Here is a 20522-nt window from a genome sequence, read left to right as displayed (position 1 = left end):
GGGGGAGCCGGAGAGCGGCTCCCCGGGCAGGAGGACTCAGGCGGAGAGCGGCGCGGAGCCGTCGGGCGGCGGCGGGCAGCTGGACGGCAAAGCAGCCGGCGGCCCGCGGCGGCGGCGAGGGGGAGCCGGCGGCTTCGCTCCTCCCGCGGCACTGGCGGCCAGCGGGACTCCGGCGGCCCCCGGCGGGGCCGGCAGCGCTAACTCCTTGCTCCTGCGGCGGGGGAGGTTGAAGAGGAACCTCTCCGCCGCCTCCCCCTCTGCCGGCGGCGCCCCGGCCCCCTCGCTGGGCACCCGCAGCTTGGACAGGAAGGCGCTGCTGCTGCTGAAGCCGCCTCGGCAGCTGCAGCCCCTGCAGCCCCCGGAGCGGGACTGGGTGCGGCGGGACCTGCAGCGGGGCTGCGTCCACGTCTACGAGCGGCACATGAACTGCTACCTGCGCCCGGTGCTCTGCACCCTGGAGACCACGGCGGCCGAGGTGGCCGCCCGCCTGCAGCAGCTCGGCCACCGGGGCGCCCGGGGCGGCGGGGGGGCCCCCCCGCCTGCAGCAGCTCGGCCACCGGGGCGGCAGCAGCGTGGTGCGAGTGCTGGGCAAGGCGGGCGCCGCCGAGGCGCCGCCCGAGCCCGCGGCCGGGGGGCTGCGGCCGCAGTCGGACGAGAAGCCCAGGAGCCGGCGGGGGATGCGGAGCGGGCTGTCCGGAGGAGGCTGCGGGGAAGCGGCGCGGCCCGACCGCCTGCCGCTGTGCAGCGGCGCCGAGGAGAGCGACTTGGCCGGCGGCCGGCCGAGCCCGGCGCCCTCCGACTTCAGCCCCGGGGCGCCGCCGGCCGAACTGTACCTTGCCGGGCCGCCGCTTTCTTGCCCTTCCCTGCTGGGGGAGCTGGGGCCGACCGGCTCCGACACCGAGAGCTTCAGCCCCAGCGCCGAGAGCGTCTCCGACCGGCTGGACCCCTACAGCAGCGGCGGCGGCGGAGGCTCGTCCTCTTCGGACGAGCTGGAGGTGGAGCCGGCGCCCCCCGACGGAGTGGAAGAAGCAGGTGCCGAGCCGGGCCGGGGCCCTCCCTGCCCGGGGGAGCTGCCCCCGGGGCGGGCAGTAGGGGTGCCGGCGGGCGCGGCCGGCGGGCGGGAGCAGCCAGCGGGGCCGCCCGCCCTGTATGTACAGCTGCACGGGGAGACCAGCCGGCGGCTGGAGGCCCACGAGAAGCCGCTGCAGATCCAGAACGACTACCTCTCCCAGCTGGGCTTCCGGGACCTGTGGCGGGTGCAGGAGGAGGGCATGGACTCGGAGACCGGCTGCCTCATCCGCTTCTACGCCGGTGAGCGGGGCTGGGGGGCGACCGTGGGGAAGGGGCGGGAGCCGCGCCCACCGCCCCGGCTGTTGGCGCGGCGGGCGCCTGGATGAGCGGAGGGCGTGCGGGCGGCTGGGCTGCTTCTCCGCCGGGCCGTCCCCTGTCACGGGGAAGGTGGCCCGGGGCCGTCCCCTGTCACGGGGAAGGTGGCCCGGGGCCGTCCCCTGTCACGGGGAAGGCGGCCCGCGGGTGTCTCCGCGCCGCGCCGCGCCTGGGAGGGGCCGTGCCGGGAGGTCCCCGGCGGCGGCGGGAGGCGCTGCCCCGAGCCGGCTGCCGGGAGAAGCCGCGGTGTCAGCGGCGCTCAGGCTGCTCCGGCGTTGTGCCCGGGGCAGCCTCCCCTTCTCTCAGCGCTTCGGTAATGGAGGTCGCGCTTGTGTTGTTTTCCCGTTCCCAGCAGCGGCGTTCGAGGTTCAATCAGCCTTAATCTACTACTGCTTTCCCCAGTGACGAGGGATTGCATCGGTGCCGCTGCCGGGCACGGGAGGTCGAAGGTTCCTTCCAAACGGTTGCGGGATGCCGGCAGCTGGCTCACGGTTTAGTGGAGCTGTGTGCTCGCTCCGGGGAACACCGAGCCCTCCCCGTCGCGGAGCCGAGGGCACGGCCGGCTCGCTCCCAAGGGGGAAGCCCCGCAGTTCTCGCTCCTGAAATAGGTTACCACAGGACAGGGCACGCGGATGCCTGAGCTGAGAGCGGTGCATTCCTGCAAACAAAACCCCGCGCTTGGCTTTCTGCGTTGTTGGCATCAGTTTTTCCCGTTAGAGTGGTGGGACTTCACTGAGAGACTGAGGGCAGCAAGCGAGAGAAGCAGGGAAGCACAGGTCGTGGTGTTTGGAAGCGGAGCGGTCAAAACCTTTATAATGAAAAGGGAGAAGCTTTGTAATTCAGCTTTGCTGTTACAGCGTACAGTACAGAATTTGGAGACTGTTGGGTGGAAAAGTTAGCTCCCACGTTGTAATTATGCAACCTTCTGCAGTTTTAGGGAGGTTTAAAAATACCTTGTGTGTCAGTTGAGTTGGTTTGTGTTAAAGACTTACTGTAATCTCGGAACTTGTTGGGTTTTAACTGTCCTGTACGTCTCTTCAAAAGGAAGACATTGTTTGATGTCCAAGTATGCATTCAGATACCTTTTAAGTTTTCCTGTGAAGCAGGTAAATGTGATACCCCAAGATGAGGTCATGCTAGCAAAGTAGCACATGCCATCCATCCCCTTGCTGGGTTGGCAGAGCAGAATGGTCCTTCAATGAACCGTGAGAATTCAGTGCTTTAACTTTGAAAAATAGAGAGATTCTTTTCTCGAGTGAATTCCTCTGAATGTCAAAGGGAGTCGGTAATGGTGGGGTGGGAAGGAGAACAGTACGCTGGATAAGTGCCCTTTTTTATTCAGAAGAGAATGTGGGAGTGGTGGAAAGTGGTCAATTCAGCTTTTCTTCAGATTTTTCTGATTGTACAATGACCGTGGCATAACGAGTGTAAAAGTAGTATTTGTTAAAGGAATTGACAGAAATAGGTTAGATGCACTGGGGTTAGAAAGTAGCTTAAAATACTTTTTTTTTCCAGATCATGATTGTGGTCTTTTTTGTTTCTTTGCCTGCTCTTGAGGATGGAAGTCAGCAGGTGATGCAGGGAGGGATTTTGCTTCCTTTATTTCCAGTCCCACCCCACCATTAAAAGGGGATGCACACACGTGTTTTAAATTGGGACAGCTGTGTGCCTTCTTTTCTAACAGGATGTGTTCTAAAGAAAACACAATCAGGAAACACAGCGAAGTCTTACACACAGTTAAGCCTGTTTGCATGTAGTTTTAATGCATTAAATGATTAATTATACATGCTAAATGAGGATGTTCCAGCTTTGTTTTATTTCAGTGTCTCAACTTGACTGCTAATGTAGCTCGTACATTTTAGACTTCCTTGTACAAAACTACTGGATAGAAGGATATTTCTGTGAGCATACATAGGATTAAACTAATGCAAATTTCTTACGCAAGTTCGTATGCTAACAAGTATGCCTCTGTACTTCAAAAGTGCAGCGTTTTTTTGAAATCCTTATCTCTTTGAGGGCATCAGTGATCAACATCTAAAACACCTGTGATCAGGTGCTTGTAACAGAAAGGTTGCAGCATCTAAGGTACCAGACCAGCCAAAAAACAGCTAAGAAAATATTACTGACACGTAATTATACTGATTTTATGTAACTGTCTTGGCAAGTTATCTCTGCTTCCTTATTTTATACAAACACAGCCTGAAGATGAAAGGGAGGGAAGGAGAGACACTTAAAAAGAATACACACCAAATTACACTGGAAAAGGGAGCAATTTTTTGGCCCCAAAGTTAAGTGTTTTGCTAAGGAGAAATACCTTTTTAATAAATGATCCACCAGGATCATACCCTAAGGAAAGCTTTAAAACAGTGATTTCCTGTTTGCCTAGGACTTCGTTGATTTAAGTGGCCTGGCTTGTCCCAGTGGATAGAGAACCACTAGCATCTCTATCCCTGTAATTTCCTGCACGCTATCTCAGTAGGATTTGGTGATACTTGTCTTTTACTGATGTAAAATTATATAAACCTAGGTTGGATTTATTGCATTGCTTCTAAAAGGAATTCTTTCACCTAATCCTCCTGAAGTTGGGAGAGAAGAAGAGAGCAAAGTGATGACTTTGGGGTTTTTTTTTAAATTTCTGAGGAGAGACAGTTTTAAGACTGGAAGATGACTGTACTGGAACTTACCATTACAAATTCTACATAAGACAATATAGCAAATAGTTGTAGTGATTGCTGTAGGCTGGTAATTTCTCCTGTTGTGGAATATGGAAAACACATATTAAAAAATTATTGGTAGGAGAACTGCAGAGAATCAGATTTTTCTGCTATGGCAAAACAGTTTTCTTAATAAATAGCAGTCCACAAATATTCTGTAAATGAAATATCTGGTCTTTTAAAAACCCTCAAAACCAAAATGGGACACTAAAAAGGTAAAAATGCTTCCTGTACATTGCCTTGGTTTGTTTCAGAATGTGGTTAGTGCATGTTTATTCTGGTGTCTCCTCTCATTTTCTTCCTTAAGAGTGTGAATGTGGTTGAATTTTTGTCAGTGTCTTGACTCTTAAGCATTAAATGGACAACACCACTCCTAAAACAAAATCCCTTACAGCTTTAAGGAGCTGATCCTACTTCCTGTAACATCAATTTGAGCAAAACTGGACGTTAGTGATTGGTCAGACATGTCAATTTTTCTCTCTGTTGAAATCTTTCTTAACAAAAGATAATGCCCTCAAAGTTTGAAATACTTAATCTCTATTTAAAAGGACATGTTAAATAGCTTTCTGCTGAGATACTGTGTGAAGGAGTTATGGAACTGTGTAAGAATCCGTAGTGCAATTACAGTCATGATATTGTTGCTGGGAGACTGATTAGGTCATAATTCCTAAACTATTCCTAAAACCTCAAGAGTGGCTGTGATCCAGAAGACTTCTTGCAAACAAGTTGTAATATTCCCTGTTGCTTTGTAAAAATAATTGTTGTCACAGTGGCCTTGACATCCCGATAATTTGCATGTAGAAGGAAAAACAGACTAATACAACAATCTCATTAAAAGCTGCAAAACTGCTTATTTGTTTTAGATCAAAAATAAGCATGGAATTTTATGCAGTGCTGTGTTCTGGAGCTTCTGCATGGCAAGAAGCGTGAGTAATATGATCCTGGTCTTGGAGACTGGTTCAGTACAATGGATGTTTGAGGCTTTTTTGTTTTAGTGCTGAAAGGTAATGTTGTTTCTGATTCTGGCACTTGGCCACCATTAAATTCTCTGCCCCCTGATGTGACATAGGGCTTCTGCACCTGCCCGTGTCATCAACTATATCACTTTTTCAGTAGGTGACTGCCTATAGCCAGAATATTAAGAAATGCCAGTTGTAATTAAGTGTGTTAATTTTGCATCTGGCTGTCAGATGCTATTTGGGAAGAAATCGTTTTGGCTCATGTGGCCTTTTAGAAAACTGTGAAGAAAAATGAATCTCGCTTGGTCTTGAAATGTGTTATAAGGGATGTTGTTCTGTCCAGTAAAGAAAAGGGGGGAAGGTCTTGTGTCAGGATCGGCTGCTGTGCTCTGAGCAATTGCATTTGCTTGCCTTCCTTAAAAATGTACACCTTGTAGTTGGGGTCATACTAAGACTTCCCAGCTAGATGGATGGAAACATGGTTTTAGACGCTTAGTTTAGAAGGTGCCAGACGCCTGGCAGTGCAGAGCTTTGTGGAATGTGTTGAGTTGCTGGCTGCTGTTTGTGCTACTTGGTGAATAACTCAGTGCAGCTATTTAATACGTTGATAAACTCGATTTAAGGTGACTAAGTGCCGTTATGGGGGGGAAGCATGCCAGAGACTCTTTTTGTTATTGAGTGTGGGAGAGCAGCTGTGCCCTAAAGAGCTGCTTTTGGAGCACTTGACATAGATCTGACATCTCGTATCTTTAACATGAAAGGAATTAATTCACATTAATGTGAATGGATGTCTTTTTGCAGGTGTGATTGGACAGGAGAGGTCTCTGTGAACTTGTCTGAAACCGAAAGGAAAAACAACCTCTGCCTAGGGCTGCTGTGATCCTAATTTTTTTTTTTTTTCTTCTTAACTTGACTCGGATGAACATTCTTTACCTTGTAATCATTTATGTGTTGGCATGTCCTGCAGAGAGAAGTAAATTTTCCTCTTTGGGAAACTCTCACTTTTCAACTACATAGCAGTTTAAATCTGGGCTTGGTCCATGTCGGTCCCAAGGTAATGACATTTCTAGTCCTGTTCTGCTGGAGAGTTTAACATGGTTGCATTGCCTTTGGCTGGCTCCACCTGTTCATGTGCATAGCCGTTTGCTTATCTTCTGTTGGAATGGGGTCTTTCTGAGGTAGGCAGCTTTCAGGGGAGCTCTCCTACAAAGGAGGAGCCATGCAGATAATGCTGGAATGCTGGTGCAGCCGCAGCTGAGCTTTGGTATGTGACAGCTGTTAAGTACAATGGTCTTTGCAACTTTTAAATTCTGTTGTACTCCTGGCTAGCATCCATAACTTAAGTACGTGTTAAGTACCGACACGGGAGATTTTAGTGTGATGTACATAGCAGTTACTATATATACTGAATATGTAGTACCTAATTTGGTACATCTAGGAGCTGAATTTCTTCACTGCTGCAGCACAGAACATGGAATTCTTTTTCCTTTCTTTTTTCTTAATGTATTTTGATACTGTCACTATTGCAATTTTTACCAATTATGCCCACCCCCCCTTTTTTTTTAAATGGTATAAACATCCTCTTGATGATGGAATTGCTGATGTACCTAAGAGCCCTTCTCTAATTAAAGCATCCATCTGTTCTATTAGTACACGACAGACTGCTATGCATCTAAAGCACTACATGGTTCTTGGGAAGGTACTACTTAATAGTCAAAAAAAAAAAGTATTAATTAGATCCAATGTTAGCAACTGGTGTGTGCTTAACTATCAAAACCTACTTTGATAGTTAAAAAAATCTCTTTATAAAACAATATAAAGAGATATTTATTTGTTATTTAAGTGGTCCTGTAGAAGACATGGATGTATAAGATAATCTGCCTGAGCAGATCAATTTGAAAAATGTATGCATACAGAATTCCATAGAACAGACGTTTAGAGATGGAAATCCTGGAGGACTGCTGCTTTTTATACTCAGCTTTCTAATTTGGAGGGAACCTATGCCTCACATACTTACAGCTTAATTTCCCTCTGTGTTTAAGGGGTGGTCATTTTGAATATCTATTTAAGCTATTAGTTTATCAATTTGGGTGGGGGAAGAAAAAGAAATCAAAGACTTGACCGTCTCTTTGCCTTGGACAGAAGCAAAGATAGTTTGACTTGGCAGTGTTTCATTTTTTCACTGCTTGTGGAATGGGGCACACTGGCATTTTAGCTCAGATCAAAGTGCTCGTGTACTTGTTTTCAGCTTCCCTTGAGTCAGTTTCATTGCTGTATTTTAAAACTTTGTTCAAATGAGGATTTGCACTCTGGGAAGCTGTTTGTCTGGAGTAGCTCTGTAATAGCTGTATTCTTTAACCTAGAGAACCGAATGCTGTAGTTACGTTTGAGAGTATGTTGGTAAAATACTTTGTGTGTGTATTCAAATGGAATAGATTTTGGTGCTTCAAGTCACTTGCAGTTTGTGTGGGGAAACTTAACCCAAGTAAAAAGGGTGGGGTGTGGTGTACCAAAACATCTTCAGGTTTGCAAACTTCACAAACTTGGCCATACATTTCCAGCTTAGTTTTTACTTCTCCAAGATGTTTAAGAGAAATGCAACCGACCTTCATAAACAATTAAAAAGTTTTAAACTCACTGAAAAATGAATGTGTCTTAACTTTTTCTATATTTGTCTCTAAGACAAGAGTTCTGAAACACTAAGACATTCACAAGATATTTAAGAAACATCACAGGAGGACAATGGACCTCATTTAAAAAAACAAACAAACAAACAATGATATCTTTCTTATGAAAATTATCTGAGAGTTTGGAAACCTATTAAAATTACAGCTGCATGGTAGTGTCAGTTGTGTATAGATTTGAGGTAGTTAAGGTCTATAAAGTTTATGGGAGAAAATTTCTGTGAAAATTCTAGATTTTTCAGTTTGTGCTTCATTTCAAAGTGCCAAGTTTTATTCTTTCTGTAACTTTTGTCCTTAAATAGCTTTTCTGAACAGTTGAATTGGTTGTAACGTTGCCTTTTTTGTGAGAATAATCTACATTTTTCACTAGAAAATAACCTGTATTTATTGTAGATTAGTTATTTTTTTCAATTAGTCTGGCATTTATCCACCATGGTATCTTAACATAGATACCACTTTCTAAAAATAACTTGTGGCAGATTTGAATTGAACATTTTCCCACTGATTGCTGTTACATACTGAAGTCACTTTAGGTATCTGAGAATTTTAAACTTAAGTATTGTTATTTGTGATATGTTTTATTTAACTCCTTGTCTACTTTTTGTCATATGTGTGCTATATGATAAACTGTGAAGGTAAAGAAAAAACATTACTTGCTGTTTGGAATGCAGCAGCTGTTGTACCATCATGGAGGGATGGATGTGGGTTTTAAATGAGTAACAATACTGTGTTTTGCTGAAGTTCTGTTCAGGATTTCAGGTTGGCAAAATGAATGGTAGAACTGGTTTTCTGTGGTGTCTGTGCTGGCACAGCCACTGTGATGTTTGTTGTTTTGTTTTTTTTAAAAGAGGGAACTGTCAGTAATCGCCCTTTGGGGGCTTGTCTGTTATTCACCATGGATATGGTCACCAGGGCCCTCTGTACTCCCTGCCCCTGTCACATAAAATCATTTAGTTACGTAAGTGGATAGTCCAAGTTCTTTATGCTAGTTGTCCCAGCCAGGATTCCTTTTGCTTCCCTGGTTAGCTAGCTAGTCCTGACTTTGGGGTCTGATGGCTGAGACTTTCTGCTCTCATGGATGGGGTTAAATATGTGAAAGAATGGGAATGGTACATAATCTCTTGGGGGTTTTGTACCCCCACTTCCTGCTCCATCCTCCCATTATTTAGGGGGCAAAAATTGTTCTTTGGAGGACGTTGCATTTAAAAATGACAACTGTAAAATCAGGAAGAAAGACCTCCTAGAGTGAAGTAATTTAATTTCACAACGTAGCATACTCTTCTTTGAAGCTTTTTCTGTTGATAGGGAAGTAAAATTTCTTCCAGCTGGCTTTGACTTATTTGGAGGGATGCTGAAAATACTCATTGCTCAACTAACTGTGTGTTCCTTGATTTGACAGCTAAGAATAACTATTTACATATTGATGCAAAATACTGAGTTTCAGGGATTTTTTTTCTCCAGTTTTATCTAGTTTAGTTCTTGGTAGAAGGAAAATGAAAATTGTGTAAGTGGGCAAGATTTTTAGAATTGAACTCGAGGTGTTTTTGTGGGCCAGAGGTGAATTTGTTCCTCTGCAGGGTATTAATTGTTCTTGGTCTTTTGTAGTGGCAGTAGGAATCTTCAACTTTACTAGGCTCTGGATTGTAGTCATAATTCTCAAAAGCCCATAATAGCTACTTGAACCGGTTCTTCTCATCTTCCAGCACTCCAAATGCTGTGCCAACTTATTTGAATAAAGACAAAACAATGGGTCTTGGTCCAGGGGGTAATGAGGAGCTGGAATGCCTTTGAAGTTCAGGACCCCGGGCTGTAGGTGTAATTTACATAAACCTCATTATGTAATCTGAATGCAATTTCTCTTCCTGTTTGTTTGATTTATGAAGCTTTGTGTCCAAAGAGAAAGAGATAGTAAGACCTGTAATTAAGATGAGTAGCAGGCCACTCCTTTTCTGAATGTGTGCTCTGGGGAGGAGAGAATGTAGATGCAGAATTAAGGGTAGAACAAAACCTGTGATTCAGGCACCTTCAGTTGATGAGAATAATTCTGACTCTTTTCCTTTGAAAAAGCTGCATGCTTCTTTAAACAATAACTATGCCTAGTTCAAGCTGTTATTGGCTCTAATATAAATAGTACAGAAAAGTTTGGAAGTCCTTACCAGCAGCAATTTTGCTTTTATATACACCGTGGAGGAGCTCTATCTAAGCAGCTCTCATGAGTGTTAGAGCTGCCTTGAAAGTTTTAAGTATGTAAGTGGACAGTGAGTTTTCTGATCGGAATTGTGTACAGTGACATTTTGTTGCTCTCATTCAAGCACTTGCTTTGTCTTACTGCCAGATCCTCTCTAACGTTTTTCTTATGGCAGATAGTAAGTAGGAGCACTGTGTTTGTGCTTGGAGTCCTACAAGCAGCAAAGCTAGTTAACTGTGTGTGCAATCTACTTGCTTATTAGATGATTGATCATCTGAACCAGTGACTCCTTATTGTGAGTTCTTTTATGATTATTGACTCAAATTCATACAATTGCAGAGGTTGTAAAAGACCTCCAAGGTCATTGAATCCAGCCTTTGATTGAACACCTCCATGCCAACTAAACACTAAGTGCCATGTCCTGTTGTTTATTGAATGCTTCCAGGAACGGTGACTTTACCACCTTCCTGGGTGGGCTATTCCAATGCCTGACCATCATTTTGGATGGTGAAGAAATTCTTCCTGATTCCAACTTGGGTCTCACTTGGTGCAGTTTGAGACCATTTCCTCTTGTCCTGTCACTTGTTGCCTGGAAAAAGAGACACCACCATCCACCTGTCTACCCCCTCCTTTCAGGCAGTTTTAGAGGGTGATAAAGTCCCTGCTGAACTTTCTTTTCTTCCAGCCTAAACAGCCCCAGCTCCCTCAGGTACTGCTCATCAGACTTGTGCTGCAGACCTTTCCCCAGCCCTGTTGCCCTCCTCTGGATGTGCTCCAGCCCCTCAATGTCTTTTCTGCTGTGAGGGGCCCAGAACTGGACACAAGATTCAAGGTGCAATCTCACCATTGCTGGGTACCGGGGGAGAATCCCTGCCCTGCTCCTGCTGGCCACACAAGTGCTGATACAGGCCAGGATGCCCTTGGCCTTTCTGGCCACCTGGGCATACACTGGCTCGTGTACAGCTGCTGTCAACCAGCACCTGCAGGTCCTTCTCCACCTGGCAGCTTCCCAGCCTGTGTCTGAAGCCCGTGGCTCTGCATGGGGTTGTGACTGAAGTGCAGGACTAGTAAGTGATGGAGGAAGGCATTTTTGCTTGTTGTATATTACTTAGTGGGACAGACAGACCTCTAGGGGACATCAGTGAGCAATCATTTTATTTATGAAACTTTTTAGGTTGTCTCAGACATAATTACTGTGTGTCACTGTTGACTTTCTGCATCTACGTCTGTTTGCTTTCATGCTATGAAACTTGTCTGATGAAATAAAGTCGTTAATGACAAAGTGTTAAGAATGAAGTGGTGGAGCATCTGGAAGATGGCTAGCATGTCTAATGAACTGAAGTTAACAGTCTAGGAGCTCTTGGTTTCTTCTGGTACCAGTATTTCATGGTGACAAACACAAAGCATGGTAGTTTGCAGGTTGCAAACAGGATGTGTCTCAAACAGAAGTTAATCATATATGTGTGGGAGATGCAATTTAACATTTCAGAAATACAAACAGGAGTTTGTTGAAAGCTGTGCAGTATGTATGTAATTATACAAAATTATTCCTGAGTTGAGGATTCTAATGTACTGTCTTGGTAGAAGCATGGTTGTGTGGATTAAAAATGGATTATTTAGAAGTTGACCTGAGTTTATATCCTTTCAGAGCAAGCAGTTAACATTTTTGTCTTGGGTGTCCTAGCTAATAAAAGAAAATACGGACTGAAAAAATTTGAAATGTCCAAGCTCTGGGAAGTTGCTGGAATTTGTCTTTATTTTTTCTTTTATTTTCTTTTATTTTTTTTTTCCTTTCTGTTTGTTCTGTTTTTTTTTTTTTTTTTTTTTAATGGGTGAGGTGGGTGGGTTGGTTTGATGGCATGAAAAACATGTTCCTTCTCTGTATAAATTAAAGAACCTATAGTCTGTATATTCCCTGTGAATAAACAGAAGGTTAATGTGATACATTTCAGACTATAAAATACAGAAAGTGTTTCCATTTCATGACTTCCAGAACAATGGTATCATCTGTATAAGCATATTCATCTCTGCTAGGATTAGACTATAGCACTGAGAGCTGCTTGGTGTGTGTCTTTAATCTCCTTTATCGAATGGCAATGTTAATTCCTGCTAATACAAGAAGAGTACATTAAATTATTTTACTTAGTTTGCTTTACAGGTTACATATTGGATGTGTCTCTTGTAATAAAAATGCTTCAGAATGCTTCTTCTCTCAATCTTTGTGATAAAAGATCCTAGTTTCTTTTGAAACTTGCAGCTTCTTGTAATTGAAATCTAGACTGGAAATATATTGATCAGTATCACTAGATACTGTAGTACAGAGATTAAGGCAGCTTGTAGCCTGCAGTGGACTAGCCATATTCTTCTGTGAGTGTCCGAGTAGATGTTTCTCTGCTGGAACTCGAGGTATATTTGATGTTTAATTTGCAGCATGGGGTGGGATGTGATCCTTTGTGCAGTGCTCCACTGGAGTGCAAGCAGTTTCAGCACCTCTTGCTGCTTCAGTTCTATGTTAATAGGAGATATATTTTCAATTCCTGGCAAATAACTGATACTACTTTCTTATACTCTGGAAATGGGGAATGCAGATTTGTCACCTTAGTTGTGAACAGCACAGCCTTGAGAGTGTCAGCAGATTGCAAAGCAGAGATCAACTGTACATCCTTCCAGCCCAGAATGGGCCCCTAGATACTTCTCATTGCTTTTGCCTTATTTTTTTCCCCCTTCCCTTTCCCTTTTTCTACTGGAAGTTTTTGGACATTCTTGGCTGCATTTACCAACTCAGCCATTTTGTACATTTTGAGTCTTCTTATTGAAGATTTTGGAGGGTTTCTTTTCAATATGCATGTATCAGCAGGCCCCTTTGTGTGTTCTTCTTTCTCCCGTGCCTGTATCTGTAAGGCTGTGTATCAAACAGTTCCACTGCATTACTTGTGGAGAAGAGCATTTGTTCTAGCATGGCTAACACAGGGCTGCAAAAATAAGTAAAATTCTCTCCAGAGAGTCACAGCCACATGGCTGTAACAAATTGCTGTCTATATATGTCAACAATGTAGGATCAGGCAATAGTGTAGTCAAAAGAGATAAAAAGAACAGACCCTTAAAGCAGTTTAAGGTGTACTGTACCTTTATATTACAGGAATAGGCATTTGAAAAGTTTTTAGGGTTTAGGTTTGGTTTTTTTGTTGTTGTTGTTGTGTGTTGTGTTTTTTTTTTTTTTTTTTTTTTTGTTTTAATAAAAACTCCTGTTCCTCATCCAGCAGAGCATCTCTAGCAAATGTAGGGTTTTAAAATGCAAGGGTTGTGGCCTCAGTTGTCTCTTATAAGAATTTGTAAACTGATTATGAAATAAAGGAAAAAAAGATTGATTTTTGCATAGTAAGAACTGTGGCTGATATGGTGGAAGTGTTCATGCTGTTATAGTACTGATTCTTTGGCATTAGACTGACTTGTAAACAGTGGTATTACATGCAGCACATCCTTAAAGCTTCTGCTTTTTAGGAATGCGTACAGCAGACATGGAGGAGATTCAGCATTTGGCACTGCTCTCGTGTTTGCTGTCACCAGCTAAGCTAGGCATGATCAACTGGACAAGTTAAATAAAACATGCAGTTAACAATCATTGTCCTTTGTGACCGAAAGTGCTGCTAGGGAGCATTGTACAGGGAAAGTCTAGTCTTCTCTTGTAGTCCCAAAAAAGGTAGGATTCCTGGTAGGCAGGTCGTGGGACCTCAGTGTTCAGACTTCTGTCCAGAAGAGGATTGCATGCCAACCATATGAATTTCAGTAGGGCAAGTGCCAGATTCTGCACCTGGAATGTGGGAGCCGGAGATGTGCAAACAACCTGGGGCATGAGAGGTTGGAGAGCAGCCTCACAGAAAGAGATCTGGGGATCCCAGTCAATGGCAAGTAGAATATGAGTCAGTAGTGTGCCTTTGCAGCCAAAAGGGCTCAACAACTTGCTGAGGTGCATCAGGCACAGCACTACCAGCCAGTTGAGGGAGGGGATTGTCCTGCTCTGCTCTGCACTGGTGCAGCCTTGCCTTGAACATTGTGTGCAGTTTTGGGCACCACAGTGTAAGAAAGATTTCAAGGCATTGAAAAGAGTTCAAAGGAGGGCTACAAAGATGGTGAAGGATCTACAGGGGAAACCTTTTGAGAGGTGGCTGAGGTCAGCTTGGTTTGTTCAACCTATAGAAGAGGAGACTGAGGGGGAAACCTCATTGTAGCCTACAGCTTCCTGCCAAGGAGAAGTTGAGGGGCAGGCACTGATCTCCTCTCCTCTGTGACCAGTGACGTGACCCAAGGGAATGGCATGAAGCTGTATCAGGGGAAGTTTAGGCTGGATGTCAGGAAACCACCAGAATGTGGTTGGACACTGGAACAGGCTCCCCAGGGAAGTAGTCATGGCACGTTTTCAGACACATGGTGTGATTCTTGTGGCTGTTGTGTGCTGGATCAGGAGCTGGACTTCAGTGACCCTTGTGTGTCCCTTACAACTCAGAATATTCTATGATTCTATATGTCCTTGTCCCTGGTGAAACAAGAACAACTGTAATTTTAGTAGAGGTGAACTGTTCCTGCATCTATGTGTTCTTTATGTTGTGAGATTCTTAACCATGTTGCAGTTGAAGCTGGGGAATTGCCTTTCCAGAGGTGGTATTGTTAGTCCAAGTTTGTTCTATTGCTGTGTGCTTAGGTAATCCTTAATTAGAGATGGTATTTAACATGCTCTTCAGTAGGTTCTTTGGCAATTGTACTTCAGTACTCCTGATTTCTGGTTGCACTGGCCTTTTTCTTCACATTTTCTTCGCATTTTTCACATTCAGGTTTTACTTTAGCTCATATCCACTAATCTTCATGTACAGCATCTTCTCAGTTGAAAATCCTTTGGACTGTTCTCTGCAGACATTACTATACTGCTTTGCAGCAAAATACATAGTTTTCTGAAGATGGTTGGAGACTAATGTCTAACTTACATACCTAATGTAGATGCTGTCCTTACCTGAACAAATGCTGTAGCCTAAAGTTTTTATGCCCACTTTTATTTTTATAAACCCACCAACCTTTTTGTAGCCAAAATGTCTGAATATAACAATGTTTTCATCTGTAGCAAGGAAATAGTGCGGTACCCTTACTTTCCTAATAAAATATTAGACAAACCTTGTCTTATCATTCATGCATAAACATCCTGTTCTGTCTTTTTGGATTCTCTTGTGCATTTGCTTTTCCACTCTAGAGTTACAGTTGTCCATTTGGCAGCTGATGCTGAGGAGAATACAGCCCTGTGGGACTGTCTGCAGGCAGGCACACCTGGTGGTTTTGCTCTGGATGGGAATATTCGCTTCCCTTCTTGCTAGTGAAAAGCGTGGTGGTAGCTGGTTACAGGTCTCATTAGGCCGTGCCAGCATGGCCTCTACCCTGAGCACTGTGGTTCGATGAGATGTCACCTATCTGGCAAGGCACTGGAATGAGGTGCTGCTGGCTCACGTGTACCAGCCTGGGTTCCCAAATGGCAAGCATGGGTAGCTGAACTGTAAAAATGAGTGCACAGTGCTCTGGGTCATTCTGATCTTTCCCTCTGTGCGCTATTCTTGCCCTATCCATTTTCTCGTGTGTGTGAGAGGCTGTTGAGAGATTTGATGAGCAACAGAGTCCTCAGTTAGAGGAAGCTGCTCTGACTTAGTTTCCTAATGACCTGTAAGGCAGGTTGCTGAGTGCATTTTTTCCTTGGTGGTTATAAAGCAGGGGAAGGTAGCACATGATGGGGGGAAAAAAAGAGGTTCTGCATCTCGCTGGTTACTGGTAGTTGTTACTCCTATTAATGTGTGTGTGCTTTGGTTTTTACTGAAGGCACTTGAAGTGAAAAGAGGGTTTGAATGCTGACGTATGAGTTCATCCAGTTAACAGAGATAAATACAGTTGTAGTTTGCTTGCAGGTGTCACGAGTCTCATGGAGAGTGAAGAGCAAAGGTAAAAACCCCATGTGGTAGAGAAGCACGGCTTTCTCAGGCTAGCTGGTGAGGACTCTTGCCTGCAGGTAGAGCAGTGCCCTGCCACCATCGGCAGCTCTGCTGGATCTGGCAGCACTGTGGTGGTGACATCACCCTGAGGAGAGGGAGAAGGTTAGGCAGAGTCACTGGGGCTGCTTGTTCTGCGCAGGCACTCGGGGAAAGGGTTTCTTTCGTATGCTGTCTAATAGATTCAGCCTTTTATTTTATAATATAATTAAATAACCAAGCCTTTGTGAGGCTCCTGAATTCCTTTAATTTAGCGGCAGCACAGAAGCTGAATTCAGAGTATTCATGGGCCTGTACTATCTCCCTGACTACTTGCCAGGTCTATTCATGCTGTTCTGAGTGCAGGAAGTTCTCACATTCATTCAGGGTTGGGGGTGGAAGGCGTTGTGTGGTTTTGTTTTTTTTTTTTTTTTTTTTTTTTTTTTGTAAGCAAGGGAAATGGTTATAAGGAAAATTCTTCAGCAATTCCCTGGGACCAATTTACCAACTGTTAATCTGTGAGTAAATAATGGGAACAGTTTATACACTTGGCAGCTCTTGAGAAAGAGCAAAGAATCATGAGAAGTTCACAGTCCACAGCCCCAAGATAGCTGAATCCTTTGGTATGTTCAGATTTGTCTGAACAGGGATAGATTAGTACTTTTTTGCTAGCACATGTAATCTTAGATATTCTGAAGTGCTGAGTTTGATGAGGAAAACTTTATGCTGCCATGTGGTAGCTGGCTGGTTACATTTAACTTGCTCAAGTTAAATAGTTCTTTTTCCATTTGAGTTTTAAGGCTCTAGCCAATATGTTTGTTGTCCACAGACTGTTACTAATGGTCTCTCCAGGAGGGGATGAAGAAGTGTGTTTGCTGCCTGGTGAGAAGAAAGCTGGTAACAGTGGCTTTCCTTTGGGTCAGGGAAGGGGAGAGAGGGAGGGGACAAGAAGGGGAAAGAAAACTGAGAAAACAATTACTAGATCAAAGGTAGTAGTCAAAGCTACAAAATGCTCTGCAAACTTAAGCATTCATTTCACTTCTCAGGAGCTGTCTTGCATCTCTGATCTGTGGTCTCTAATCTTTATAGCTAGATACCACAGTGATAGAGATTACTGACATGTGTAAAGGGCATTGGAAAAGGGAAAGTGGCTTATTGGTGGGGGTTTTCTGCTGTTAAAGCTGAGGCATTGAGGAAAGCACACAGCTATCTAGGATGAGTATAGCAGGATTTGGGCAAGTTGCCGTTTTTACCAAAACAAACAGATTTGGTGTGGTACAGACCCTCCTGGTATTTTCTTGTTAACAAGTCTCTGGATTGTCTGTTACGTAATGGAGAGAGAAGTGCTTGATGGAACAGTGGATATACATTATTTGGTACCTGAATAGCAAGAAATTCCATAGATGAAAAGCTTTTTATGTAGGCAGGGTGGGCTGTATCTAGCATGTTTCATCTGGAAACTGAATTGGAGGTGGGGAACCCAAAGTGTGTGTGTCTGGCTCATAGCATGTGGTGAAGTACATGTTTTTATGCTGGTGTATACAACCTGCAAGCCACTGTACCCTTAAAAATAATGTTTTAAACTTGGATTACCTTAAAGCTAAGTAATCGCCTTCATAAGGTTCCACCTTTATTGGGATCCTGGCATGGGTAGGACTTAAGCATTGCCCTGCTGTGAGACTTAATTTGAAACTCTGATGCTTTTGTAGGACAGTAGGACAGTTTCCTGTTCTCCTTAAAACTGCAGTGAGTTTTTGAGTTTCATTCTGTTCCTTTCTAGTTTCTGTAAGGAAAAGGATTGTGCTTATTACTCCGTCAGTGAGTATTTTGGCTGGTTTTTTTCTTTTCTCTTTCCATGCTCTAGCTTGCAAATTTTAGAGATCAGTCTGAATTACTTTTCATGAGATAACAAGTCTTGTGAATGAAGTAGTTTTCCCAAGGTGTCATTGGTTCTGGATTGTGGTCTGTTAGGAACATTTACATAGGGATTATAGCACCTGTTACCACATGTGCAACTGAGAAAGCAGTGCCAAGTGTCTGATTGTTCTAGCAAAAGCAAGGAAGCAAGGAGTGGAAAATTGTTGCTGGTGGATAGCGTCTTCATATTGCTTTTTGCCTCCCAACATTCAAACTATGACTTTTGAATTCTGTTTTCTATTATAAATACTGGTGCTGAATATCCATGGCAGTGTTCCCTTTAGAACAGCTTACCATTTTAAGCTCTAAAAGTACTGTGGCAGCTTTACTTTTTACAGATTTATATTAAAAACCTTCTGCTTGCCTGTATGTATAAAATTGCACATTATGTGTAAGGTTTTTAATCTCTTTAAAGTTAGAAGGTCATTACTTAAAACTTACTTTGTGAACCCAATTTCATAACAAGACCAAAAAGTGCATGCAAGCACAGATTTGCTTCAAGGTTGATTTTTCTGGTATTTTTTCAACACCTTGTGAAAGTCTTCAGCAAAATGAAGATAAATAGCTTCAGCTATTCCACGCATTCTTGAGTGCTGGAGGAGGGGAATGTGTCAGTGGAGGGGAGATTTACAAGTAAAACTCCTGTTGCCAGGCAGCCATAGAAGTGCGTTGGCATCACTTGGAAATGAGTGCAAATTATGGGTTGCTGTTGAAGCAGAGTGGACAATGGAGTTAAAAATAGTGTTAACAGAAACTTGACTGTTTTGAAATTAGCTTGTTTCACCTTCCAGAATACAGGTTATTAAAGTTAAGGTAACTATCTTTGAAAGTCTGACAGTACTGTGAGTAAGAGGAGAGCTGGGCTGAACAGAAAGTGTAATTCCTATCCTTTTATTGTAGCATGTTCTGGTGAGCTGATGATTGCTGCTACAAAAAGGGTGTTGGAACGTGTGCTTATGCTATTGCTCCTCCTAGCTGTTAGCGTTGTGAGTAGATGGATGCTCAAGAGCTGCCTGTTCTGTTGTAATGCTCTCTTTTTGTTTAGCTTCTGGCTTATATAAGCAAATTGAGCACTTGCCGCAAGATACTATCACCTGAAAGTACCAGTCTCCATAGGATTGTCTTGTTCCCTCTGCCTTTATAATGTGGTATTGGGGACCTATCACATAGGTAAACTAGGAGTCAAAGGCTTATTACAGTGTGGATGAGTTTTACGTATGAAAACCAACTCGGTTTTCATTGAAAGCCACTTCTTGTGTATCTCATTTCCCCTCCATCAGTGGTGTAGGATTTACTCAGTTGAAACATATGCCTTTGTGTGTGTGTGTGTTTAGCAGAATGTTGTAAGATAGTAATTAATACTGTAGCCATCATGTGAATGGAAAATATTTCTGCAAACATGTCTATATATCTAGATACTTAAGAGGATAAAATTAGGCTTTGGAATTTCCCTCTGGTCCTGTTCAACTTAGCCAGCTCTTAGACATTTTATTATGGTGATAATAGTTATCTGTCATTGTTTCACTTTTAATGTCAACATTGTACCGTCTTTTGCAAGAGCATAACATGCAAACAAGTAGCAAACCTGGGGCAAATCAGGACAGTCAGATGGAGGTTATGTTCTGTCACCCGGCAAGCTTCTGTCCTTTTTTTTCAGTTTCCTTGTGAGTTTTAAAACTGTTGTAGTTACTGTGTATCACCTTTCTTGAAAATGTTTTAATGTTTCTACTTTAAACCCTTGAAGTAGGAAAGTACAGGCATGTATATTCATTCACAGGTCTTCAGTGTTTGCATTTTATGATGACTGTAAAAGACACTGATTTACCTGAGACTCAGAATTGCTCTAGGATTCTTATGTCCATACAGGATAAAACTGTATAATCTTACTGATGCAACAATACCATGTTCTTCTTTTGGCTCACATATTTTTGTGATTTAAAAAAACTGTGAAGGCAAATCTAGTGGATACCCCATGTTGTCAGCTTTTATTATTTTTAAAGTTATGTTTAACTTTTTCTTAAGTATTTTGAGATGAAAAATTGTTTAGAAGGGCTTTGGGCAAGATGGCAAACTTTGTGGCACCTGGTCCTTTCCCCTCCATATTCCTGATAACGGTGAGAAACATTTTAGCATACACATTTCTTCCATAGTTTTGATCTTAAAACTACAGGGGGAAATGGCAAATTGCTTTTTTCTTCTTCTCTTTCATTTCTGTAGCACACCTAGAAACCCCTGGATTTTTTTGTCCTTCTTTTGGGAGTTCTCTCTTGGAAGCTGGATGCTTGCAAGGTGGAGGCCTTTCTTCTGTGATATGACTCTGACATTATGGAAAGTCACAGGAGCAGCAGCCTTTTGCTTTCTGCAGTGTGCGGGTGGGCACTTTCTGCCAAGGAAACCTTCCAACAAATTGGCTGGACATGATGATGCTGGGCTGTTATACCATTATCTAAAGTAGCCAAGCAGTCTTCCATTTTATGTGACTGGACAGTCCTGGAGCTGCATGTGGGTTGTGAGTACCAAAGCAGATGCTTCATGTAGCCCTGATGGTGGAACATACAATAGCTTGCATTAGCAAATTGCTGGGCTAAATAATCCAAAAGTTAAGTAGCCACAAATCTCTTGTTTTCCTGTTAACTGGTAATCCAGTTGCAAGAAATCATTGGAGCGCTTTTCCA

At 43.6% G+C, this 20522-nt stretch overlaps 1 protein-coding gene across 1 annotated transcript in view; it reads left to right on the top strand.

Moving 5' to 3' along the window:
- Positions 1-20522, top strand: part of PHLPP1 (PH domain and leucine rich repeat protein phosphatase 1) — a 136187-nt gene that overhangs the window by 545 nt on the left and 115120 nt on the right. The window contains exons 2-3 of the mRNA XM_041427786.1: positions 3-512; positions 565-1311. Coding sequence (XP_041283720.1) covers positions 3-512; positions 565-1311 — 1257 coding nt within the window. The remainder of the gene's footprint in view (positions 1-2; positions 513-564; positions 1312-20522) is intronic.

The sequence above is a fragment of the Onychostruthus taczanowskii genome, unplaced genomic scaffold, assembly GCF_017590055.1.
Source record: "Onychostruthus taczanowskii isolate IOZ18803 unplaced genomic scaffold, ASM1759005v1 scaffold119, whole genome shotgun sequence".
NCBI lineage: Eukaryota > Metazoa > Chordata > Aves > Passeriformes > Passeridae > Onychostruthus > Onychostruthus taczanowskii.
The sequence above is the reverse complement of the archived record's forward strand: the minus strand, read 5'-3'. Positions and strand labels throughout refer to the sequence as shown.